Source organism: Phyllobates terribilis, unplaced genomic scaffold, assembly GCF_046119375.1.
Source record: "Phyllobates terribilis strain yellow unplaced genomic scaffold, ASM4611937v1 Scaffold_5__5_contigs__length_657084704, whole genome shotgun sequence".
Classification (NCBI taxonomy): Eukaryota; Metazoa; Chordata; class Amphibia; order Anura; family Dendrobatidae; genus Phyllobates; species Phyllobates terribilis.
In genome coordinates this window covers 294,333,159-294,359,717 of record NW_027362765.1, presented here as the reverse complement: position 1 = coordinate 294,359,717, position 26,559 = coordinate 294,333,159, and the positions used below count along the sequence as shown (strand labels likewise).

The 26,559-nt window shown below is 43.1% G+C and overlaps 1 protein-coding gene across 4 annotated transcripts; it reads right to left on the bottom strand.

The window, feature by feature from the left end:
- Positions 1–329: 329 nt before the first annotated feature.
- Positions 330–24,829, bottom strand: RAD9A (RAD9 checkpoint clamp component A). 4 transcript variants are annotated; one of them, XM_073684334.1, is made up of 12 exons: positions 24,606–24,829; positions 21,614–21,684; positions 20,970–21,089; positions 20,617–20,731; positions 19,947–20,015; positions 17,045–17,144; positions 14,162–14,271; positions 11,124–11,230; positions 10,982–11,046; positions 8,098–8,196; positions 4,971–5,175; positions 330–735 (listed from the first exon to the last, which is right to left on the bottom strand). In XM_073684334.1, exons 1-12 carry the CDS (start codon positions 24,649–24,651, stop codon positions 652–654), a joined length of 1,191 nt encoding a protein of 396 aa, XP_073540435.1. In that variant the 5' UTR covers positions 24,652–24,829; the 3' UTR covers positions 330–651. The 4 variants fall into 4 exon arrangements, with proteins under 4 accessions (XP_073540435.1, XP_073540436.1, XP_073540432.1 ...); XM_073684331.1 differs by lacking the exon at positions 330–735 and adding an exon at positions 1,457–3,080; XM_073684335.1 differs by lacking the exon at positions 19,947–20,015.
- Positions 24,830–26,559: the final 1,730 nt, after the last annotated feature.

Below are 26,559 nucleotides of genomic sequence, written 5' to 3'. Positions count from 1 at the left end.
GCCAATAATTTCCATCTATTGTCTATTCCATTTGCAAAACAGAATGTGAAATGGATTGTCAATCAGTGCTGCTTCCTAAGTGGACAGTTTGATTTCACAGAAGTTTGATTTACTTGGAGTTATGTTCTCTTGTTTAAGTGTTCCCTTTATTTTTTTGAGGGAGGTGTGTGTGTGTGTGTGTGTGTGTGTGTGTGTGTGTGTGTGTGTGTGTGTGTGTGTGTGTGTGTGTGTGTGTGTGTGTGTGTGTGTGTGTTAGTTATATAGTATATGAAATTGTCATACAAAAAAATATATATTTAGTATATATAAAAAAACAAACAAAAGCAACATTGCCACCACAGAGGTTATTTATTATAAAAAATAAATTGGGAACTTGACCTACAATTTTTTTTTTTATAAAGGTCTCCTTATCCTGTAAAATGTGTGCACCTCCATGTAATGTTATGAAGTTCGTTGTAGCATCTCCTCTGTCTGCAAGCATCGTGGTGCCACATATCACAGACTCCTTACTTGACAGATCCAACATTCTGTCGAGTCCATAAATGGACCTGGGAATGTCTTGCTTCCCGTGGCAGAGGACAGTGTTTAGTACTCTTGATTTTATGCAGGACCACATTGCTGACTATGTGCCAGTTAGGATTTGGTATAACACTATCCATCACTGTCCTCTGCAAGAACTTCTTGTCTTGTCTGCCCAGAGTTTTGGATGACAGAATCGAAGAATAAAGACCGGAACTAAAATATAAGAATAAGATAAACACAAGGTGAATTTTATAATGGGAATTCAGTACAACATACAGCTTAACTCCCTTAAAAACTTTATTATTCATCTCCACTTTTCAAAACTTTTTTTTACATCAATGCAGCAATAAAAGGTCTGAGGAAGCTGTAGATTCTAGGTGTATCTTTTTAGTTTATACATACATAAAACAACCTTTGTGTATTTATTTTTGGGGACAAAAAATAATATATATAGAATTAGATTTATCGGTAATTCGATTTCTAAGAACCCCCCACGACAGCACCACAGGAGGATGACTAACAACCCTAATAGGGACAGGAAACACAAAGAGGTCAAACAGCCCCTCCCACACCCTATCTCCAGTGATTTTCTAAAAGGACCACCAAGGTATGAATGCTTCATACCGGATTAAAAGTAATACAAGAAAAAAAAACAGGAGAGTGGGAATTACCCGTGCCGTCGTGGTGAGTTCTTAGATACCGGTAATTCATTAAGTTTAATTCTATTTTGTCTAAATCACCCTCCATGACAGCACCACAGGAGAAATACCAACGAATATTATCATGGAGGGACAAGAGCCTGGAGAACTTTTCACCCAAATCTTTAAATGGACATTAAGTCTAGTCTATAATATTTAGAGAAGGTATGGACCGAGGGCCAGGTAGCGGCTCTGCAGATATGCTCGATGGAAGCACTTGCCTTTTCAGCCCAGGAGACAGATACGGCTCTAGTGTAGTGAGCTGTAAATTTTTCCGGGGGCAAAAGACTCTGGTTTCGATATGCTTCGGAAATTGCTCTCTTAGTACAGTTGGCAATGGTTCTCTGATATCTTCTTCTCTTTGTTTTAACCATAGAGCTGAACAAAGATTCTGATCCATCCTCCGGGATTACAATCGTTGAAGGACATCTCTTTGTACATGTAAAGAATGAAACTCCTTTCTCCATCATTTGCTGGATTTTGCCAAAAGAAAGGAAGAACAATTTCCTGACACCTGTGGAACTCCGAAACCACTTTGGGCAAAATAGATGGATCCAGATGGAAAATATCTATCTTCTAGAACCTTCAAATAGGGTTCACTGATCGAGGGCCTGAAGGTCACCAACTCTCCTGGCAGCTGTAATTGCTACCTGGAAGGTTGTTTATCTAGGTCTATTGAGCATATTGATTCAAATGGAGGCAATGTTAGCCCTTTGAGAAAGATATTCAGATGCCAGGATGGGGTTAGGCTGGTCAATCTCAAGTGTACATGGGAGGCTGCAGTCATGAATCTCCTTATCCAACAGTGATCCCTCAAGCTTTGAACAAAGAATGAGCTTAAGGCTGAAACTTGGACCTTGAGGGTGCTAGGTTTTAGGCCTTTCCCCAGACCATCTTGTAGGAAATCTAGGATCTGGGTGATGGCCGGCTAAAGGGAGTCCGGAGGACTAGCACCACACCATAACACAAAGGTCTTCCACATCTTGACATAAATGGCATTTGTCATCTGTTTCCTACATTTTTGATGGGTATGTATGACTATCTGAGAGGCCCCTAACTTTTAGAATCGCAAATTCAGAAGCCAAGCAGCCAGACACAGGTTTTCAGGGTCTGGGCGGTAGATCGGTACCTGGTGAAAAGGCTGCCGACTGGTGGGAGAATCTGAACAGTCTAAAAGTTAGAAGGTCCTCTAAGTCCCAAACTAGCTTCTCTTCGGCCAGAGAGGTGCTACTAAGATTGTTCTGACCTTCTCGGTCCTTTATCTTTTGTGTGTCCTTGGCAAGACAGCAATTGGTGGAAATGTATATAACAGTTTGAATCCCCAAAGGTGGGCAAACTCATACACAGCTATTATACAGGCGTTGTTTGAGTTCAGGGATAAGTAGTGGTCTACCTTTGCATTCTAATGGACTGCAAATAGGTCTACTTCTGGACGGCCCCATCTTTTGGTTATCATTTGGATAATCCGCACTGAGGTGCTGATGATATCCTGAATGGCAGAACATTGAACTGAAAATGTAATATCTGCCTTCGTTGGGTAACCGCGAATCTTAAGAATTTCCGGTAGGCTGGATTGAAGGGAACATAATAATAGGCATTTTGTATGTCGATGGTTGCCATTACTAAGTTATCCCCTATCAGGGGAATGGAAGATTTTATGGACTCCATCTTGAACCTTCTGTATGTTATGTATTCGTTCAGAGGCTTCAGGTTTAAGATAATTCTGTAAACTCCGCTTGATTTTCTTACAAGGAATAACTGGGAATAATGACCTCTGCCTCTTTCCATCTCTGGAATTTGAGAGATTACTCCTGTAGAGAGTGAATCCTGGAGACCAGACATCAGGGTGTTTTGTAGTTCCTGGGAAGAAAGGAGAGTTACTATCAGGCTCTGCAGTGGACAGGAGGAGAACTCTGTTCTTACTCCTTCTCTGACGGATTTCGGGATCCACTTATTTGAACAAATCGTCTGCCGCCGGGGAAAGTATCCTGAGATCTGGCCCCCTACCATTCTGGCGTCATTGTTTATCCGGTCGCTGGTTCTGAGAGAGAAAGAGGTTTCTACCTCGTCACCCTTTGGGATAATTCCATCATCCCAATTTCACCTTCCCTCTGTATTGAAGGGGCTGGTTCTGAAGTGGGCAAAAATATTTCCTTCTGGAATTTTTTGGTTCAGGCAAGGATTTAATCTTTTCTGAGACCTTGTCTAGTAAATCATCTAGCGCCGGGCCAAACATGTATTCTCCCTGGAAGGGAATGGAACAAAGCTTAACTTTAGAAACCACATCTCCATGCCACAATTTCAGCCAAAGTACTCGCTTCACGGAGTTTGACAAAACTGACGATCTCGTCATCACTCTCGCTGACTCCACCGATGCATCTGCCATGAATCCTGTGGATTTCTGATTATTTGGCCCTTCCCAGCTAAAAAATACAAGCTCGCAGCTGCCCCAGAATTGGCGCACCACATAAGATGTGCCAATCCTGGCTCTTGGCCTGGCTCTTACCGATTGCTTCATGATTCTAGGAGACTTGGCGACTCTGATAAGCGCAGTAGTTGTTACAGATGCCACCGCTGTTTAGAGCTGCTGGGTCTCGCTGGGGGCGGCAGCTCTGATTTAGTATTGCAAGCATACCGTATTTTTCGGACTATAAGAAGCACCGAACCATGAGACGCACACAGGTTTTAGAGGAGGAAAAAAATAAAATAAAAAATTGAAGAAATAAAAAAAAGGTGGTCATGATGTACTGTTATGGGGGAGGGGGGGTTCTGCTGTTGACACTGTTATATGGGTAATGTCCCCCAATTCTGTACTAATATCCCCCATCCCGATATACATGCCCCCCCACCCATCCTGGTATGCATGGCCACGCCATCCCTATATGCATGGAACCTCCCCCCATCCCCATCATGGTTCACACCCAAAAATAAATAAAGGATTCTACTCACCTTCCCTCCACTCCAGCACTGTGTCTTGTTCTGATGCCAGCTGATTATCTCAGCATGTAAGCAGCGCATGATGTCACTGCCATGCGTCCTCACACGCTGAGGTCAGCTGCCAGAATATTCACTATGGGTGTGGGGAGCAGCGAATATTCATTCTCCTTATTACCGTGCACAGTGTCAGCCGCCGCCAGGAGCCAGCGGCTGCCACTGTGCATGTTATTAAGGAAAATGAATATTCACTACTCCACATGCCCATGGGCGTGGAGAGCAGTGAATATTCATTTTCTTTAGCAGCAGGAACAGGGTTAGCTGCAGCAGGCAGCTCCTGCCTCCTGTCACCCGCTCCTCTGTCACTGCCGCACCCCCCCGCACCTCCACCATCACACAGCATAGAGGCTGTCAATCAAGCAAGAGAAGTTGACGCTGGGTGGCGAAGACAGCTGGAGTGACAGAGGCTTCAGATCCACAAATAGCTCTTCATCCTCATTTACATATCAATACATTTGCTGATTTCTTGGTAATGGAGGAATGGACTGGCCATGTAAAGGTAATGCTGGACTTGTCTTTGAAAAAGTTACACATGCATATAAATAGTTTGGAGGGTGAAATTCTACTGACAGGTTCCTTTTAAGGTTTGCTACACAAGGGTCCCGTGTATTCAAGCGCTCAAACTCAGAAGATGGAGATGAGTTGAGACATTGTTGGGAGAGATTCGGGCAGGGGATAACCACCCATGGAGACAGAATCCTATATGAAGGTTGGCTTCCAGTTCTGGTTAAGCTGTCATATGTACTGTTTCCTTACCCTCTTATTAGGTGGCGTCCCAGGAATCTCCCGTTCCTGATCATCTTCACTTCCTGAAGATAAGGTTTGCTCTTCTTGTACAGGAACGGCATGATTGAATGTTGGACTACGAGGTGGTGAAGAAGCTCCAGCTAAAGTAGTTTCCATGGCGATCATGTAGTCAAGGTCATCACCCAGAAAATCATCATCGTTTGGTAAGCAAGGTCTGATAAAGCAATTAAAGAAGTCCATCAGTGTTAACCAACACCAGTCAGTACAGGCAGATTACGAGCGGAGGGCTTTTTTTTTTCTGCCCTGTACTCACAGTGGACGTTTATGTGAATGGAAAGGGGGAGATTATCAGGGAGGAATATGTCACTAAGTTTCAGCGATTTGTTACTTACTAGGCTGCTTGTTGTAGTTTTAATAAAAATCACTGTTTTATAAAAAGGACATCACCACTAAAGGACTAGTAAACCTGCTGCCATGTAATCCTCCATATTCATAAACGCTGTATAACCCTCGTCTCGGCACTGATTGGCGCTTTCTGTGTACACTGTGCATAGTCAGAAAAGCTGCTAATCAGTGGTGTGGGCGGTTATACAAAGCCCAGCATTCAGAAAACTGCTAGTTCTGCTGCACATAAAGCTGTGATTTTATCAAAATGACAGCAAGCTGATCGGTAACAGATACATAGCTGGAATCAGGGTCTCTGTCCCTACATTATGCTGCTTGCAGATGGGGTAGCAAAAACCTGGTTACAAATTCTCTTTAAATGGGTGCAATCGGCTACATGCAAGGCATTCAGACTTCTATGCACACAGAACAATCAATAATAAGATCGTTCTGTGAGCAGTGAATAACAAGTAATCGGCAGCACATATCCCTTTTATCAGGACTATGTGCTACTGAGAACGAGGATTTCAAAACAAGCTCAAGACAAATCCCCCTCCCTTTCTTTTCTTTGCATACTTAAACACATGCCCTGGTGGGACATTTCACATTTCACTTGCACCTGTTATGTTAAATCTACCTTAGGCACCACTTATTAATTTCTGATGAAACTAAAATGGAACTTTTTGGGCATAATGACCATCGTTACGTTTGGAGGAAAAAGGGAGAAGCTTGGAAGCCTAAGAACACCATCCCAACTGTGAAACACAGGGGTGGCAGCATCATGCTGTGGGGTGGTTTTGCTGCAGGAGGGACTGGTGCACTTCACAAAATAGATGGCATCACGAGAAAAGAAGATTATGTGGCAATACTGAAGAAACTTCTCAAGACATCAGCCAGGACGTTAAGGCTATGTGCCCACGTTGCGGACCTGAAGCATATTTTTTACGCTTCTCCCTGGCGGGAAAATCGCATGCGGATATTACATGCGGTTTTCCCGCCAGGTAGAAGCGTTTGTGAGGCGTCTTTGCATGCATTTCCGCATGCGGGTTATCAAGCACTTCTCCAAGCATCACTTGGAAAAGTGCTTGACAACTTGTTCAGAATGGTAAAAAATAAAAAAATAAACTTTATACTCACCTTCTGATGCATTCTCTGCCCCGTCCGGAGGCTTGAGCGGCTCACGCTGTTGTGTGCAGGACCTGCGGTGACGTCATTGAGTCATGTGGTGGGTCACATGACTCAATGATGTGGCAGGTCCTTCAGACAACAGCGCGACGGAGGGAAAACATCAGAAGATAAGTATAAACTTTATTTTTTCTTTTTTTTACAGGTTCTTTGGTACCCAGGTCTGGATGAGAGTCTCCTCTCATCCAGACTTGGGTACCATCCGCACATTGATTCCGCTGCGCTTCCGCAAAATTAATGAACATGCTGCGGATTTTTGACCGCAGCATATACGCTGCGGAAAAATCCGCAGCATGGGCATTGACATTGCGGAATGCCATTGGGGACCATGGGGTGCGGATATACATGCGTTTTTCAAGCGTTTACGCTGCGGAAATTCCGCAGCATATACGCTTGAAAAACGCTACGTGGGCACACAGCCTAAAGCTTGGGCGGAAATGGGTCTTCCAAATGGACAATGACCCAAAGCATACTGCCAAAATGGTAACAAAGTGGCTTAAGGATAACAAAATCCATGTTTGGGAGTGGCCATCACAAAGCTCTGATCTCAATCCTATTGAGATTTTATGGGCAACGCTGAAAAGGCAGGTGTGAGCAAGGCGACCTACAAACCTGGATCAGTTACACCAGTTTTGCCAGGAGGAATGGGCCCAAATTCCGAAGCTTGTGAAAGGATATTCCAAAAGTTTGACCCAAGTCATTCAGTTTAAGGGCAATGGCACCATATACTAATGAAATGTATGTAAACTTTTGACTTTGCAGTAATAAAAACGCCTTAAAACATTCTCTCTCTCTCTCATTATTCTGACATTTGGCAAATATTAAAAATTATGGTAATCCTAATTGACCTAAAATGGGAAAGGTTTATTCTGATTTCATGTCAGATCTTGAGAAAATCATACATTTGTGTCTTTTTATATAATGTATGTAAACTTCTGGTTTCAAGTACTGTAATTACGTTACTGTTGTGGTGCTGGGTTAGAGTTCATACAAGCGTCCTCTGTCGAATCAAGTACATTTATGGACTTTATTTTTCTGGAGATATTATAATTTTATTTGCGTATTTAATAAAAAAATATGTTTTATCATTGGCACCTTCTCTGTGACACTGCCTGTCTATCATTCACCAAGATCATGCAATTGCCTAGAAGCAACCAACATGATCAACAAGGTCATGATAGCAGCGGATGTCACCTTTGTCTTCAAACTTGAAAGTTGGAAATCCACTGTTGGGAACTCCAATGGTTACGTGATGTTTCACGCTGGAATACTTTAAGACTTACTTGCTAGTGTTTATTAAGGGTTTCACATGATCAGAGGGGGTTGGACCCCTACTATTATATCCCTATAAGCTTAGCTGTGCCATTCACTAAGGCTCAGCGCCATCAGACTAAGTCATGGAACCAAGCAATGCCACACTCATATGGACATCATCATGCTATTTACTGCAGGGAGGGGGTGGTAATATCTTCATTTTGCTGAATATTTAGAGTAGCCATCCTTTTTATTAAAGATACACAGGTTAAATGTATAGAACAGCATATATACTATTGTACAGAAAAAGTACCTGTGGTTCTGGGACTGAGAGGCTTGATCTGCATCCGAAAGAGTGGCAAGAACAAAATGGGCCTCAAGAACGGCATCATCGACACTAAATACAACTGGACTAGGAGAGGAAAGAAGACAAAAAAGCTGCACTGAGTAAGGGTGGACTTTGCCTCTAAGACATAAAAATGAAATAATAGAGCGTAGAGCGAGGAGTTGTAAAGATGACAACACCCTGAAGGTTTCTACATGTGCAAACAAATAATGTAAAAGGAGATTGTTGATCATCAAGATTTAAAGAGAATCTGTCAGCAGATTTTTGCTACCTCATTAAAAGGCATGATATAGGCAAAGAGACCCTGAATCCAACAAGGTATCCCTTAGATTACTGGGTGCAGTGGTTCTCACACAATCAGAGCTTTTGGATTTCAGGCCTATTACTAGGCAGCGCAGAGCAGTAACCCAGAGATTCACACTGCTTCTGCTGGGCTTTCATGGCTTCTGTCTGGATCCCCCTAAACACGGGACTGTAATGACATAAACAGAGTTCAAAAGAACTCCATTTGTGGGGGGGGGTTTTCTGAACATGTTCATTTGTTCAGACAAGCAGAGAAGTAGTCTGCCACCTTTCTCTGACCATTAGTGATGAGCGAGTATGCCAGTATTTTGGCATGCTCGGCGTTTCATTCATTGTCACAGCGCCTGCAGGTGTCACGGCTGTTAGACAGCTGTGGCACATGCAGAGATAGCCTATTCGCTAGGGTATCTCTGCATGTGCCACAGCTGTCTTAACAGCAGTGACACCTGCAGGCGCTGTGACAATGAATGAAACGCCAAAATACTCGACGAGCACCAGAGCGTGCTCGCCGAAAGGGTTAATGAGGCATACTCGCTCATTACTACTGACCATCGGAAAAAGATCCTAGTTACTTACCGGTAAAGGGATTTTACAGAGCGCATGACAGGTGGTGGTGTCATGGGAGAAGTGGAAAAGATCCTAGTTACTTACCGGTAATGGAATTTCACAGAGCCCATGACAGCACCCTAGTAATTCCCTCCCTCTTATCACTTATGGTGTGCACTATTATGGGTGTTTTACAAAGAAATGTTTTTGGTGGTAGTTGTGTACTAACATTTTTTCGGAGGCCCTCTCATGCTCTGAAACAAAGCCTGATGCGGAGGAGAGGTACGGCCTTTTTATTCAGTAGGTTCCTGTCCTTGGTGGGCAGATACTCTCTCAGGTGGTGCTGTCATGGGAGAAGGGGAAAAATGGACATGTTCAGAGACGAAAACACAAGCACAGTTCATTTGAACTCCGTTCACGTCATCACAGTCTGTGGTCCCACTGGTGGTCCTTCTGAATCCCGTCTGAAGCCCCCTTCACACATCTGTGTTTACAGTACATGTGGCATCCGTATTTTCTCAGATACCACTCATACCCATTTTGGCGCTAGGTTTATGGGGCTGCTCACATATACGTTTATTCCGGCAGCACAGATGACAAGAGCCAATACAAGTCTATAGGTCCATAAAAAACACGCACAGCACACGGATGTTATCAGTGTACCATCTGTGTTCTGTATGTGTTTAACAATGTAAAGTATAGGAGAAGCTTTGTGATTTCCTTTTCTTTAGTCATACCGGAAAAACACTGATGACACACTGATCCAAAACACTGATGGTAAAAAGGGACACACGGGATGGCACACGGGATGGCACACGTACAGTTTTTCCAGTACCGGTTTTACACGGACATGTGGAGGGGGCCTGAATCCCGTTTTTAGAGGGATTCCAAAAGAACCCCGAATGCACTGCGGAAATGCAGAGTGAACAGGGCCTAAGAGATAAGTTATCAAACTGTACAAAAACATAAAAGGATCGATACATCAAGACCAGTGTTATTCACACCAGTCTCGATGAGATGTGCTGGAGTCAGACACTACTGATTCACGAAGAGGTGTGTTGCTCTAAATAAATCAGAAGCATCGGCCAAGTGGTGTATACCTCCTTGTGCACCTCATCACATATCCTACTCCAGTCCCAGCTGGAGTAAGATTTGTGATGTAGCGAACGCTGCCACTCATCATGAATTTGAAGACCACCAGGCTCAACATCACCGTCCCAGCTCCACCCACTTTATCGGAGCTAGGTGAAAATGGCACCAAAAGTCGCATATTAGCCCAACCACACCAAAATGATGTGACTTTTTAACGATTTTTACCCCAGAATACAGGCTTAAAAGCTTTGATGAATCTGGTTCAAAAAATCTATAAAGGGGATTTCTGTCCAAATATACTGTGTATATATAAGTATCTCTCAGCTGATGAAACAAAGTATATCATATCATGTGTGATGCTGTGCTACATAGGCACTGTATCTAAGCTTATTGCTTTGTAATGACATTTAAAAAAAAAATGTTTTATTTTTCATGTACTATTGACCTAAATTATAATAATAATAATAATAATAGTGATAGGCTCTCTAAGACCCTAAGCTGCTTATGACAGATGGGGGTGTAGTCGGACCAGGAGGCACTCCCAGCAAGGATAAGCTCCTGGTACTAAAACAATCATTGCAAGCAAACAAAACAAGGGAGGCATCACTGAAATCTCTGTTAACCTCTGTGCATGCTGTCTTCAGATTACACAGCACAAACCTGCTGACAGATTCCATTTAAACCGATACAATCACAGAAATGAAACTCATTAACCTTTAGAATTCAAACACTAAAACGCAATTACCATTTAATCTGTTTTTAATCCCCCCCCCCCCTAAACTATAAATAAAGTGCAAAAGCCTTGTACCTTATCTGTTACATAACACTAATTACCCCAAGTAATCAGTCGCCGGTAATGATGAATAAGGTGGAGCATTAAAGTACACCAGTATAATGTCCGGGGACTCACCAGCCTGCACTGTCAAAATGTATGGAGATTGGTAGGCTGGAGGACTCTGCAAAGGCCAGAAGACCCTGGGGGTGGAAATAGAAAAGCTAAATCACAAAGCAAAAAGTACATTTGGCTGGGTGTAATAAGGACTATTCCTCACCCTAAATTCACGTAGACAAAAAGTAATCTCTCTCTGGTCCTGCAGCTGGTAAGCCAGGAATTCTTCTCTACTCAGGGATAGTTCAGTCAGCATTGCTTTACTAGGATCTAGAGAAAAATAGGGAATATATAAAAAAAAAAAACTTCATAAAAAGTGTCAACATTTTTAAAGTGTCTCTGTAATTTCAGAATAAGCTGTTGTGTGTGCATTTTACTCACTCATATAGCACCATTAATTCCACAGCGCTTTACAGACATTATCTGCACTGTCCCCATTGGGGCTCACAAGCTAAAATTCCCTATCAGTATATCTTTGGAGTGTGGGAGGAAACCGGAGAACCCGGAGGAAACCCACACAAACACGGGGAGAACATACAAACTCCTTACAGATATTGTCCTTGGTGGGATTTGAACCCAGGACCCCAATGCCGCAAGACTACAGTGTTAACGTGTGTTACGGTGGCTCAGTGGTTAACCCCTTTAAAGCCTGGGGCGTAATAGTACGCACCAGGCCATCACCCCCGGTTCAGTGCGGGCCCCGGCGCTGAGCCCGCACTGAACCGGGCAGGCACATGTCAGCTGATTTATACAGCTGACATGTGCCCGCAACAGCCACAGGTGGAATCGCGGTCCACCCGCGGCTGTTAACCAGTTAAATGCCGCTGTCAATCTCTGACGCGGCATTTAACAGCAATGCGCCGGAATCGCGTCATTTCCCCCGCCCATCGGTGACCCCATGAGGTGATCGTGGGTCACTGATGGGTGGGTATGACAACTCTGGGTCTGCAGCAGACTCCAGTGGTTGTCATGTACTGATCGATATGAGCGCTACCTAGTGGTCAGCGCTCATAGCACAGGAGCATTTCTGCTACATAGAGGTGATCTGCTCATCACCTCTATGTAGCAGAGGCAATTGGACAGTTGCTGCTTTTAGTCTCCTATGGAGACTATTGAAGCAAGCAAAAAGTGTAAAAGAAAGGTTTTTAAAAATATTAAAAAAATATAAACGTTTAAAATCACCCCCCTTTCGCCCCATTCAAAAAAAAATAAAATAAATAAACCACATACACATATTTGGCATCGCCGAGTTCAGAATCGCCCGATCTATCAATATAAGAAAAGAATTAATCTGAACGGTAAACAGCGTAAAGAGAAAAAAATTCTAAACGCCAGAATTAAGTTTTTTGGTCGCCGCAACATTGCAATAAAATGCAATAACGGGTGATCAAAACATCGGATCTACCCCAAAATGGTATCAATAAAAACGTCAGCTTGGCGCATAAAATAAGCCCTCACCCGACCCCAGATCCCGGAAAATGGCACTTTTTTTTTTTAAAGCAAGAACCTATACATGTTTGGTATCTACAAACTTGTAATGACCTGGAGAATAAGAATGACAGGTCAGTTTTAGCATTCAGCGAACGTGGTAAAAGAAATAATAAATAAAAAACATCTGTGGTATTGCACTTTTTTGCAATTTCACCGCACTTGGAATTCTTTTTCCGTTTTCCCGTACACGATATGGTAAAACTAATGTTGTTCAAAAGTACAACTCATCCCGCAAAAAATAAGCCCTCACACGGCCATATTGACCAAAAAATAAAAACGCTATGGCTCTGGGAACAAGGGGAGCAAAAAACGAAAAATCCCAGGGTCCTTAAGGGGTTAACACATTATTTCTGACTATCATATGACTTGTATCTAATATTTTACACCAGTTTTCCCCTCTCCAGACTATCCATAATTTTCATTTTCTCTGACCTATTATGCGGCAACCAGCAGCTATGATGACTCCCATACACTGCACACACTGCTATTCTCTCTCTGTAGCGCTAATAGGAGGAGGAACAGGAAAACTGAGCTGTGCAGCTGTTAATCCAGCCCTGAAGGGAAATACATTTTCTGTAAGCTCCAGCACTACTTGCATCCCTCTGCCTATTCTATCACTTTGTACTCCTCACTACTCTTTTCATAGAGCTTAAAGGAAACCTGTCACCACGAAAATGCAGTCTAATCTGCCGGCACCAAATTATAAAGCAGGAGGAGCTCAGCAGATTGATGTACAGTGTTGTGAGAAAAGACTAGGTATAACCTGTATTTTCATCATTTAATCCTCTGCTCTTTCTGCCATTTTTTGTCCAGTGGGCAGGGCTATCAATAACTGACAGCTATCTTTATATAAGTGTGCAACAGAAATAACTGTCAGTCACTGAACGGACCGCCCACTGGACCGGAAATCCCAGAAAGAGCAGAGGTATAAATAAATGAATCACAGGTATACCGAGTCTTTTCTCACAAAATCACATATTATTCTGCTCACCTCCTCCTTCTCTCAAATATGGTGCCCGCAGATCCCATTGCATTTTTTTGGTGACAGGTTCCCTTTAAAGCGAACCTATCAGAAAATGACTTATTGCTTAAATCAAGTGTTTATATATTTTTTTAAATTTACAATACTTTCTCATATCATGATCATTAATAAAAAAAATAAGTAAAAATAAGTAACTTTCACACTGGCCACTGGGATGTTTTCAGACTCATGCTTCCTATCCTTTAAAGGGGTTGTCCACTACTCAGACAACCAGTGTGGCCAGTGAGAAAATTTCGAGATTTCTATTTTTTTTTAATACAGTCTATGCCATGTATAAAAAATCTGATTCAATTAACGGGTCATTTTCTGAAGATAGCTTCCCTTTAACAGGAGGTGTTACGTGACATTGCAATGAGCTGGCAAGGCAGGAAGCTGTTTTTCAGAGTGGGTTGTGAGTTTAGGAAGCGAGGCAAAACAATCACATTTTCCTGAAAAAACATATATTACAAAGTTTCTTATACTCTCCTGTAGTATCGATTTATGCAACAATTTAAACATCAGCTTATCCATAGGAAGGAGTAGCCGCGGACTAATCGTCCTCATGCATGAAAACAGAGGTGATCAACATATACAACTAGACTGAAACATCTGACAGATGACCAGATGAACCATGAAATGACATAAAAACAATAAACTGGCAAACACTGCACAAACACAACCCATCTTACCTATCTCCTCTTCCACATAATTCCTGAGTGTAACTTTTCCACAAGGACTAGCTCCAAGCGTCACTTCTGCAAGTGTCAGTGGGAAGTGCACCACAGCATCTGAGAGCAGCCTGAAAACCAGAAATAACAGACGTATAACTCATCGGATTCACGTCTGCTCGTTAAGAAAGGAGCTGCTTATCCAGTAACAGCGCCATTTTTGTCCTCAGGTTGAGTCTGATATTGTAACCCGGCCCCATTCACTTGGGTGCAAAAATACCAAAATTTATACTTTGTAATGTTTTTTTTTTTGTTTTTTTTTTATATAAGGTCCGACCTGGTGTTTTAACCAAAGCCAGATTAACCTCTTACATGCTGCTCCACACTTGTGCTGTGCATTAGTATTAACCTGACAATGAACAAGTGCTGTAAATTCATGGCACTTGGATCTGGGTTTAATCCCTTGCCATTGTAAATTTACTGCATGGGATTAAAGCTCCTGCAATTTAGCAGGAGCAGATCTGGTCTCCAGCTGTCAGACAGAGCCGGGGACCCATGGGAGAAGGCAGAAGCTGTTTATTACGGTTTATGTCCTCTCTCTCATTGGATACATAGTGCTTAACAAGAGCTATATAGTGTACAGAAGCATTGGCACTGGCTATGCTCATACAGGGCCTATTAATCACATGATTACTGGGTGTCTCCCATGCATAGCAGAGCTGCCGAGTCCTAGTGCAGCCTCATATCCGCTCTGCCAGTGACCACTGTCACTGTAGTGGACTGTTATCCCCTGTAATTGGGGTTCCTATGTATGCCCCAGCTGCAGTGAAAAAATAAAAATAAACAGAGGGTGAAATAAGTATTGAACACGTACAATTGACACGGAATTCTTACCAGATGTCAGTAACAACCCGTCCAATCCACACAGGCAAAGAAATCAAACTGTAGATGTCCACAAAATAAGGTGTGTGTAGTAATAATGAAAAATTACACAGGGAAAAAATATTGAACAGTGTAGAAAGAGGTGCAAAAGCCATGGAAAGTTACTATACCAGCTGAAATCTGTCAGTAATTCGAAAGCAATCCTGCCACTCAGAGAATATCAGCTGGTTCAGCTGAGGCCAACAAAAAGGTGTCTCATTACCAAGGTGCCACACAAGAAACATCTCATGATGGATAAAACCAGTGAGCTGTCTCAAGACCTTCACAACCTTATTGTTGCAAAACATACTGATGGCATTGGTTACACAAGAATTTCTAAACTACTGAAGGTTACAGTGAGCACTCCTGGGGCCATAATTTGACAGTAGAAAGAACATAATTTCACTATAAACCAGTCAAGAGTGTTCAATACTTTTCCCTTGTGTCATTTCTCATTATTACACATAACTAAATCTATAAACATCTATGGTTTGATTTCTTTGCCTGTGTGGATTGGATGAGTTGTTACGGACATCTGGTGAGAATTTCATGTCAATAGGACCTATAGAAATATATTTCCACAGAAAATTGGCTATGTGTTTAATATTAATTTCACCCACTATTTTTTTTTTACCTGCTCTCAACACTGTGTTCCCACCTTTCTGGACACACCATGGACAGAAATTTGAAGGTTGTACCCAATCAGTGATCATGTGATATTGTTTATGTCAAAAGACCAGCAGGGGATACAGGGCGTAGAGTGGAAAAGCGGTAACAGTCCATGGGGCTCCCATTTTTTAGTGGGGTCATTTGGATTGTGGAAGCAGCTGTTCTTTACATATCTAAATCTGAGAACCTTACAATTCGTCTTAATGCTATCCCTTCAGTATGCCTAAGGCCAGTTCTGATAAAGCGCAATACTGGTACACTTAATGGGCCATAGGTCATTCTGGATATCCACAATGCTGTAACTGTAATCATTAGACCTGAGGTTGGGGTGGGACTTTGTGGCCACACTATGGAGGTAGAAATGTGCAATTATTTTAACTGTGTGAAACTTTGCCAAGAGAGCTCCCATCCTAGGGGACTTTAGTAGCTATTGCTACATTTTTCTTGCAGTGGCCACTACAGAGAAAAGTGGTAACTTTTCCTAGTTCGAACAGCTGCTTGGCGGGCTTCTCAAAAGTGGAACTCACAGTGGTCCGCCAATTGCCAGGATGGCTTCATTACATGAATGGGATGTCTTTACTTGATGAAACAAAATATTTAGGGACATTATTAGGCATATATGGGAAAAATCGTAAATAGCGTGCTAAATTTCAGAGGCTCTGCATGAAAGCCCATAAACTGAATCGCTTATAGAATTTATGGGAAGTTTCATTTTAGAATTACTGTACTGAAATTTTATTACACTTCTGCTACATTTTCACATATAAGAATAGTCACTGTCTCACTAAAATAACTTTTTTTTTTTTTATATGCCCCAGCTGAGTCACCATAGTGTGGGACCCCCGCCCTCTGTGAGTTACATCGCTGCACCCAGTCAATTGTTGGCCATTAATTTGAATACTTGCCTATAATTCTACATTTGCGACCACAGAGGAAATGTCTAGTCACTCTAAAGTTACAGAAGTTTCTCAAGCTGGATGCCTCACGAGCTCCATTTTCAAGAAATGTTGCATAAAACAACAGTTTAACTTTATATTTGGCCCTTTAAGTATTTTTTGGCTGCAGACACTCTTTATTGTAATAATCTAATCATAAAAAAAATGTAAAGGTTTTCCACTCAAATCTGTCAGAGGGGAGTACTGGTAAGGCCAATGGTGGTCTTTGGGGGTCATCGCGTCCGGTCTGGCAGTCTGTCGGTACAGCAGCGCTGAAGCATGGGTGAGTATAGCTTCTTTTATTGTTTTACCTATATGGCTTCCCACTTACGGATTTAACAAATGAGCAGAGAAACCGTTACTGTAAAAAAATATTTACCTGGCATTTGCTCGAAGTACATTGGGACAGCTGGCTGGATTATACACAGCTTGTAGAGACTCACAGTCTTGATATGATAAGTTATGGGTTTTTGTAACTCCTAGAAAAAAAAAAGAATCGACTATTTATCGGTAGAAATTGATGGTATCAATTATATATGGTGGTAACCAGTAAACCAAACATAAGTATATAATGTAATTACAATTGCTTATTATGTGATAATTCTACAGGAGCTGACTAGAACGTCTTACAATAACCAGTTTCTTATATCAAATGAAGAGGGAAAAAATAAATCATAAAACTGATACATCATGTAATTTCGGTTTTACAGACACAGCCGTTACCATGATATGATGTATATTATGTATGTGGGAACTGCAGGGAACAAATAGACAATGAGTTCCCTACTTACCTGAGCTCTAATGATGGAGTGTTAAATACATTACTACAGTACAGTAGAAAACAAAATGTCTATCTCTAGACAATTCTGGGATTTACAAGTTTCCTTTTAATTTTAAGGGGAATCTGTCAGGAGGATTTCACACCCTAGACTATTTATATGTGCATGCAGCCCTTTCAAGGACGAGTCCAGTATTTCCTTTACATGGCCAGTCCATTCCTCCATTACTGAGAAATCAGTGTTTGAATTGATATGCAAATGGCTATGGTAGATCTGAAGTCTCTGTCACTCCAGCTCTATTCCCCTTCCCAGCACCACCGCCTTCTGCTTGACTGACAGCTTCTATGCTGTGCAACTTCTGGCAAAGGAATCTTCAATCAAGCAAAAGGAGGCAGCTCTGGGTGGGGAATAGATCTGGAGTGACAGAGGCTTCAGATCTACAAATAGCCCCTCAGCCTCATTTGCATATCAATTCAAGCGGATTTCTCAATACTGGAGGAACCAACTGGCTATGTAAAGGTATTGCTGGACTGGTCTTTGAAAGAGCTACATGCGCATATAAATAGCCTGGGGGTGAAATCCTATTGTCTTTTAGGCTACATAGATGTAGGAGGTCCATATCTTACATTCAGATAGATAGAAAACAGAAAGAAAGGCTTTTCAGTCTGTCCCATAGAGGCCAAGGTACAATAATAGACGAGAAAAATATCCTTTAGCATATGTTCATGAACTATGTGCCGAATTTAGTGCAATAAAGACTATGAGTATGACCCAGCTCTTAAGAAAAAAGTTTAATATGTAATGAATCAAAGATTTAGCAAGGTGATCAGTGCTTGTTACTTTTACAGTTTTCTTTGACCAAATTGCTAGTTAAAGGGATAATTTGACTAGCCCTTCTATTCAGGTTACTTCACTGTATACACAAGGGGAAGTGCAGCTGTTCACACTGGTGATCATCGCCAAGGGTAAAATCAAAATCCTGACAGGTACTAGACCACCTCCATAGTGATGCCCATCGAGTACAGCACGATTGGTTCAGTGCAGCTGTGTATAATGGAGGAGCCTGCTAGGAAAGCTCTCGCAGTAACCCCAGTGTGATAATAGGTTAGTGTGCGGAAATAGTAGGATCATTCATGTAAGTCCTCTAATATGTATTGCCTGTACTATGCTCTACATATACAATATACTGACCATACAGTATTATACACACTATAAAAACTTACCATATTATATGCCAGGGGTGTTCAATTGCCAGACCAGTACATTTAGTAGCCATACTGTTAAGGCCCAGCATACTATGTCCTGAAGCATGCCTTGTAAGAAATGTCGCCATGAAATAAAGAAGGAGGTCCCAAGAAGTAGCAGATATATATTTTTCTTTTCATTTTGAATCTGGCCTTAAGTCTAAATTAAAAGAGTTCTCCATTCCTTTTTTGATTCTACAAAAGGCCCCAGTGTGCTCTAAAACTAATTTGAAAGTGCCTACCGATAACCCAAACTACCTCCATCCTTCAGTTCGGGTTACCAGCCTGTCTTTTCGTTGCAGTTGTTCCATGCCTGTTATAGCCCATCAACTACCATGCCAGAAGAGGAGACCCGCAGGGAACAGGATTGGTAATTAAATATGTGCTTTTCATTATTTTTAAAGGGCAATGTGGCCCATTTAAAAAAAAATACAGTTGGATAACCCCCTTTAATTTTACAAGTCATATTTTTACTTAGACATGACCTGCCAATTGCCAGTATGATCTTCCTGTTCTTTCCTGAGCACAGGACCAGAAGTTGAGTGGAGGGACAAATCACACATGCGCCTGCCGCTCTATTCATTGACTATAGGAGTGATGATGGTAGTCAAGCGCAGCTTAATAGTCATCAGTCCCATTGACTAAGAATGGAGTGGCAGGGGGGATATTTGTGCAATACCTCCTGATGATTGGCGAGGGTCCAAGTGGTGGGACACATACCGCTCTAACAATAATCACCTATCCAGTAGATAGGTGATAATTTTGTAGACTGGAATAACTCTTCAACAGCGTTGTCCACTCCTCGAGATAGCCCTTTCCCAGCCTGTTTCCGGTACCGGCCTTGACAATGGGTCTCCTGTGACATTATGTAAAATTAGTAATGTAGCTAATCAGCAGTCACTAATGGGCCACTTCATTCTTACTTCCTTCGGACGAATCAGATATCCAGAGGAAGTCAGAACTGCTGCTGCTCTCACATCTCCTCTGGATGGCAGTTTCATCTGGAGGAAGTGAGAGTCAAGCCATCCATTAGCGGTAGCTTTGGGGCTAATATGGCATAAAAATGTCACGCAAGCCCCAGGAGTGGCAATGACACCACAGTCGAGTTCATGCGGTTTTAATTTAGCTTGGGAAATATAGTAATTGCACAGGTGTGGTCTGAGTATTGGACAACCCCTTTAATGTTAGGAGCTGGTATATAGTCTATATGAAAGTGGTTGTCCTGACTTAGGAATAAAAAACAGCTTTACACGCCCACCCGTGCTCCACTGCCACCTCTTCTCGCCACCTCTTCTCTGCGGACATGCTGGCAGCAGGGACTCCCCGTCTACAACATAAAACATTACTGCTGCAGTCAATCAATCATTGGGCTCAGAATTAAAATGTAATTCTGGTCTGGATTAATTATTCAATTTAGTGGTCGGGTCATTTGCGGTCTAAATGAGTTTAAAGTCTACCTTTTTCTTAATATAAGCTCCCTTACACATGCTACTGGCTGATGAGTGAGGGTCTAGGTCCCCAGAACTCTCAACTGATGCAGCGCTGAGTCTCTGCTGCTGCTCCCAGTGACTGTTATTGTCTGCAGCGCTGACATCCCATAAATTAACTCAGCGGCTCTGCCAGACTTGACGGCACACAAGCCAGTCTGAGCAACTGAGCTCAGTGATTGGCTGCAGCACTGTTGGTATGACGTCAGCACTGCAGACAATAGCAGACACTAGGAGAAGTGTAAATTCAGCGCTGGATCTAGGAGGGTGAGTAAAGCAGTTTGGGTTTTTTAACAGCAGGGGGGCACAGGTTTCCAAAAACAGAAAACCCCTTTACCAAGCCAGTATCTTTACAGATATTCTCAAACTGGGACCTTCACCTGACTGCAGACCCCCCTGGCATTTACTAAAACTAGTCACGTACGCTTGCCATATACAAACCATATTTGCAGAACAGCTGTATAACTAAGCGGCTGCTGTCCGTGTTGAGCTTGATCGCACATTTCTCTACAGTCTTCTCCAGGGAAGGCAGGGAGCGGAAGACGCTCATCACTGACTAGGAATGGGGAAAGAAAAAAAAATGTTAGCTGACAAATATATATCCCCCATTAGACAATGAGGCCTATGTATAAAAACTAGTGTCGACAAGAAGGTGATCATCTGCCTGCAGCAACCGACCAGCTTACACATTTACTTTTTCCAGTGTAGGGCACAAGAATAATTAAAAAAAGGGATCTGATCGGTTGTGAAGGTGCTTCACTAACATATGGAATGTATGCTGGTCTGCTGGTTACCTTCATATAGATTTTGCAATGACAAGTTCCTCCAGTTGCCTCGTAGGCGTAGAAGAAGAGTGGAGCGAGAGTGAAACAGGCGTAGGCTGACCGCGAGGAGTTGACTGAGCGCAGGCACAGCTGAGAGAAAAAGAAGAGCGTAACACATTATAAAACACATCTACAGAAGGCTGTGCATTCACCTTGCTAATTATTAAGCAGTTCTGTTTTCTACATGAATGGGTTGTCCAGGATGAGAAAAACGTTGCTGCTTTCTTGCAAAACTGGCGCCACACTTATCTACGGGACGTGTGTGGTATTGCAGTTCAGCCTCATTTACTTCAATGGAGTGATGCAGCAAAACCTGACACAACCCGCTCTATAGAAACACGACAGATGTTGTCTCATCTTTAACCTCTTTTTGCAGGGAAAAGGTGCGGCCAGCAGCTGAAGAAAGGTACTTTTCATGACAGCCACTGGCTGATGATGCAATACATGGACGGCCTAAGTCTGCCGGTGCCGCCTTTCAGAAGCCTCCCGCTCTGGTGCAGCGGTGGTCTTGACTGGGACACCCCACTCTATGACATCCTTACGTCACCATGTGGACTTATGTCCTGATGAGCACCAGAGTACATGGATGAACAGTATTGGCCAAATTTTCTTACCCCATCATCTAAAGGTTCAAAGTAAAGTTCCTCTCCAATTCGGGATAAGGAGTGGATGGCACGCCCAAGAGCTGAAAGACATGCAAGTGACAAGTAAGGTATGTTACACAGAGACGCATGCTATACATTACTGGCAGCCCAGCCATTCACCAGTGCAGGATATTACTCAACCTGTCACCAGGTTTTTATCACCTAATCTGAGAGCAGCACAATGCAGAGGCAGAGATCCTGATTCCAGTGATGTGTCACTTACTGGGCTGCTTAGTATAGTTTTGGTGAAATCACTATTTTAATCAGAGGACTAGTAAACCAGCTTTCATGTATTCTTCTATATTCATGAGTTTGTATAACCCCACCCACACCACTGATTAGCAGCTTTCTGCTTATGCACAGTGTTCACAGAAAGCGGCCAATCAGTGGTGTGGGCGACCATACAGAGCTCACCATTCAGGGAACCGGTAGATCTGCAGTAGAGAAAACTGGGATTTTATCAAAACAGCAGCAAGCAGTAAGTGACATATTGCTGTAATCAGGGTCTGTTTCCCTACATCAAGCTGCTCTCGGATGGGGCAAAAAACCCTGGTGAAATATTCCATTTAAAACATTTCCAGTCTGTCCACCTTTTCAAACAAGGAATTAAATGTTAAGAAAAGTGCTACAGGGGCCTTATGAATACAGTTTGTTCCTGCCCTATCCATCACGGTTCTGCCACCATTTTTGAATGATTGACTATCAAGAGAACCTGTCAGGATGAATAACACTATTAAAGGGAATCTGTCAGTAGAATCAACCCTCCTAAGCTGTCTATATGGGCATGCAGATCACAGGAAGCTGAATAAAATGATACCTTATCTGCGATCCAATGTCTTATTCCAGGGAAATCCACATTTTTCTTATATATGTAAATGTACTCTTCCAGGCTTTTGCGCCACACACTGATCTGAATGAGACTGCACCTCCAGAGATTATTTTACATGAAGGGAGAGATACCAGTGTGATGTGTGATGTGTGACGGCCGCTCTCCGCTCTCCTGATCTCACTGCAGAGCTGTGTGATTATATCTGACATATCTGCAGGTTCGTTCCTTTCACCTTCATCTCACAGACAGACAGGGTTACAATACAGCAGAGCTGTGAGAGCTGCAGCAAATGTGTTTGTAAGGAGACAAAGTGCAGTTGTACTGTTCTGTATTAGTTACATATCTCACACTGGTAACTCCTCCTTTTATTAAAAATAATCTGTGGAGGCAGATCAGTGTCCAGCCCATAGATCTTAACAGCCTACTTACATATAAGAAAAATGTGAATTTCTCTGAAATAAGACATCGGATTTCAGATATTAAAAGGTATTTTATTCAGCTTCCTATGACCTCTATATCCATACAGACGGCTTAGGGGGGTTGATCCTACTGACAGATTCCCTTTATCAAGCAGATAAAGGGTTTCTGCAGGTTAATAGTGTTATGAAGGTGCCCAACTGCAGTACTGAAAGTGGCACTACAACTGACAGCCAGCTCTGAATTGATGGACTGCTGAGCTGGCTGTCAGTCAGTGCCAGGGCGTGTTTACAGCCTACACTCATAGTATAATAAGCGGTGACTGAAGCCGTACCAGCAAGCCTGCATGGCTTAAAGCCAGTGATTCCTGGGAAGAGTAAAGCTAATTTTCTCCCGGGTTCTGCACCTTCAGTATGGCAGCTGGGCACCTTTGCAACACTATTATCCTGCAGATTAACCCCATATCTGCAAGGATTACAGACAGATATGAACACACGCTATGTATAAAGACTCATTTGTTGCTGGGTGGAGATAGCGAAGAGTGGGACTGGATGGTCTGTGAACCCTAAGTCCGCATCAGAAAGTAGCTGAGCCCAAACAGATACTGAGAGACAGAAGCTTCACTCCGGTCATGCTCCTCTTCACCAGCTCTACATGATCTGTGTCCATGGGAATGGTGTTCTGTGTGGCTGGACTGTCATCCTCATCATCTCTGTCCACAGGGGGAGTCGAGTACATGGAGCCGCATGGCCTGTAATCTCTCCTGTAGGTCATTCTTGGTCTGTGCTACATCTTTTGGTTGTTGATTCAATGGTTAGTACTGGTATCCACTTTGCGCCTCTTTATCGTTATCATCCTGGGGTTCCTCACTCTGGTTTGGTAAGATTCTGAAGCCATGCTGGCACGCCTGCATGACTACAATCCGGTGGCTCCTGGAAGAAATAAAGTACATTTTCTCCCTGGTGCTGCACCTTCAGTAAGCCGCCGGGCACCTTTATAGCGCTATTAACCTACAGATTAACCCTATAGTCACTGGCAAACACAAACAGAAAAGAACCCCAGTGTAAGTACAATATATGAGCTCATCATAATACATAACTCCACCTGCTTTAGGGGTGAAAATGGGCCCTCTTACCACTTGGGCCCCTGTGCGGCCGCAGTGATATGTCCACCCCTGCCTATATCTGCAGCTTAATTACCAATCTGTCAGGTTCCCTTTACTGGGAAGAGTACTGCAGGTGAGTTAGACCTTTGATGTGTCTTCTCTGGTGGGACGTCAATGCTGTCCTGAGGAATGCTTTCCATAGGATTTCTCAGTGCGGTCTGCTGTCAATTTCAACCTAGATCCAGGTGTTAGTAAACCGTTCTGTGCAGTATCCAGAAAATGCTCCAACTGACGCCAGAGCGAGACAGAATTACACTGCCCTCTACCATAGAAATGCATGGTCTCTACATGTCACCCGCGCTGTGGTCTGTGTTGCTAAGCGACAGCCGCCATAGTCTGTCCCACTAGAGAATAAGGGGCTCTGCACTTCTACACCATCTTATGTGAAGCTGACAGGCCAGGATTATGGGGGTCTCAGAGCACAGACCCCTGCTGCTCACTATTTATCACACTGAAGATTGCATTATTTGTGCAGCCTGTCAGCCCTATGGAAAGCAGCTCTGCTGTGCCCACCACAAGCTCAGCTCTGCTACACCATGTCTCTGCCTTACCTTTAATGTTGGCCCCAGTGATCACACACTTTACTCCTGCACCCATTCTCTTCTCACGAGGCTTCAGAGATGCTGACAAGAAAGGGGGCACTAAACCAGACCCCAAACCATCCTGTCACCCGGGACAACTACATTACACCTGCCATCTATCGCTGCAGGAACCGAGCAGCATGGACGGCAGAAGGCTGATGACGTCAGGTCACACGGTCCGCGGGTCACATGATCGGCCTGCCAGGGGAGGGGCTTGCGTTATGCAGCGATGTGGAGGGGCGGGGCTGCTCCTGCTGTGGAGGAAAGTGATGCTGAGGGGAGAGCACGGCGTGAGGCGGCAATCGCTAAGGGTGGGCACCAAAGACTAAAAGCCCCCTATTGTTTTACCCCTTTGTCTGTGGACTTTGTGTATGGAAGAGAGGTGACTCCATGAAGAGAAGACTCCACTGGTGAAATGCCTCCTAGAGAATCCCTGTGTATGGCAGTTGGCAGGCCCTCAGGCAGTGGAAATCTCCGGGCCCTTTCAGCAAATTATTTACTGATAAGTTTTTAACCCCTTATTGACCGTCAATACGACTTAAAACTGACCTGCGCTATAAGAGACAAGCACCCTCCGACAGGTGACGAGCCAGCAGCCATCAGCTGTACACTATAGATGACAACTCGCTGCATCAGCCACAAGGCCATGGCCCTTAAATACTGCTGTCTACTGTGACTACAGCATCTAGATGGTTAACAGAGTGTGGGGGCTCCCTCTTTAACCCCATCAGCACCCTTCGATCCTGATTGTGTGGTCCTGATGTTTTTCATGGCCAAATAACGACCTTAAAGAGCTCCTGTCATCAGGATTGTGCTCGGTAAACTACATACACTGTCAGGTGGGCAACATTACACTGATTAAAATGATACCTTTATTGATGAAATCCGTCCTGTGGTTCTTTTATAATCTTTATTTGCAATTTGGAGATAATTAGATGCTACTGTACATGCGCCGAGGCCATTTTTTTTTTTTGCTCCAACAAAATGACCGCGGCATGTGTGCAGTAGCATCTATCAGCAAGTGATACATGCGCGGGGGCCATTTTGCAGGAGTTAAACCATGAGGCCAGAGCACCAAGAAAAGCCCCCCCACAGCACGAGCATCTAATTACCATATTTTTCGAACTATAAGACGCACTTTTTTCCTCCAAAATTTTGGAGATAAGTGGGGGGGGGGGGGTGTGTCTTATAGTCCGAATACTATATACCTATATACTATGGCTGTGCGTGGTGGGGGAGCGGGACACAGGAGGCAGCAGCTGCCTGCTGCAGCCTATCCTGTGCCCGCTACTAAAGAAAATGAATATTCCCAGCTCCCCAAGCCCATGGGCGTGGAGAGCAATGAATATTAATTTTCCTTAATAGCGCGCACACTGTACCTGCAGCGCGGCTCCTGCTGTGCTCGGCGGTCTGTGTGCCGCTATAAAGGCTTATGAATATTCCAGAAAACCGAAACTAATATTCAAAAGACATATATAGATTTCACATTGGCTGGGGACATGGTTTAATCTCCCTATAAATTATATTTCAAGATATAGTGCAGTGGATTATACAAATTATAAACCTATATTTGAATGCCAAAGCATCCAAAAAATGCCACCGACAATTTCAATAAAAAGCTAATCTTTATTAAACAATGTAGACAAAAATACAATAAAATGCAGCAATATAGAAAAAAATGCGCAGAGATATATGAAAAAGAGGGATTAACAAGAAAAACATGGCAGTAAGCCCAGTGCTGGGTAAGGTATTCTTATCCCAATCTTATCTATACGGCCTAGTCAGAGACATTAGTATATCCTCTGGCAATATATCAGATTCAGAGTCAAAGTGTAACAGTGCATCAATATGCGGATCAGGTTTTCAGGGTGCCCCAGTGTTAGGAGGGCGGTTGCAGACAACTTTATTATAATGGAACGCAACC

Coding starts and splice junctions, on each gene's coding strand:
- RAD9A (XM_073684331.1), bottom strand. CDS start 24,651: ATGGGTGCAGGAGTAAAGTGTGTGATCACTGGGGCCAACATTAAAG. Junction 20,016..20,616: donor ACAGCTGTTCTGCAAATATG/GTTTGTATATGG, acceptor TTTATGTTGTAG/ACGGGGAGTCCCTGCTGCCA. Junction 17,145..19,946: donor GAGGTGGCAGTGGAGCACGG/GTGGGCGTGTAA, acceptor TTTTTTTTCTAG/GAGTTACAAAAACCCATAAC.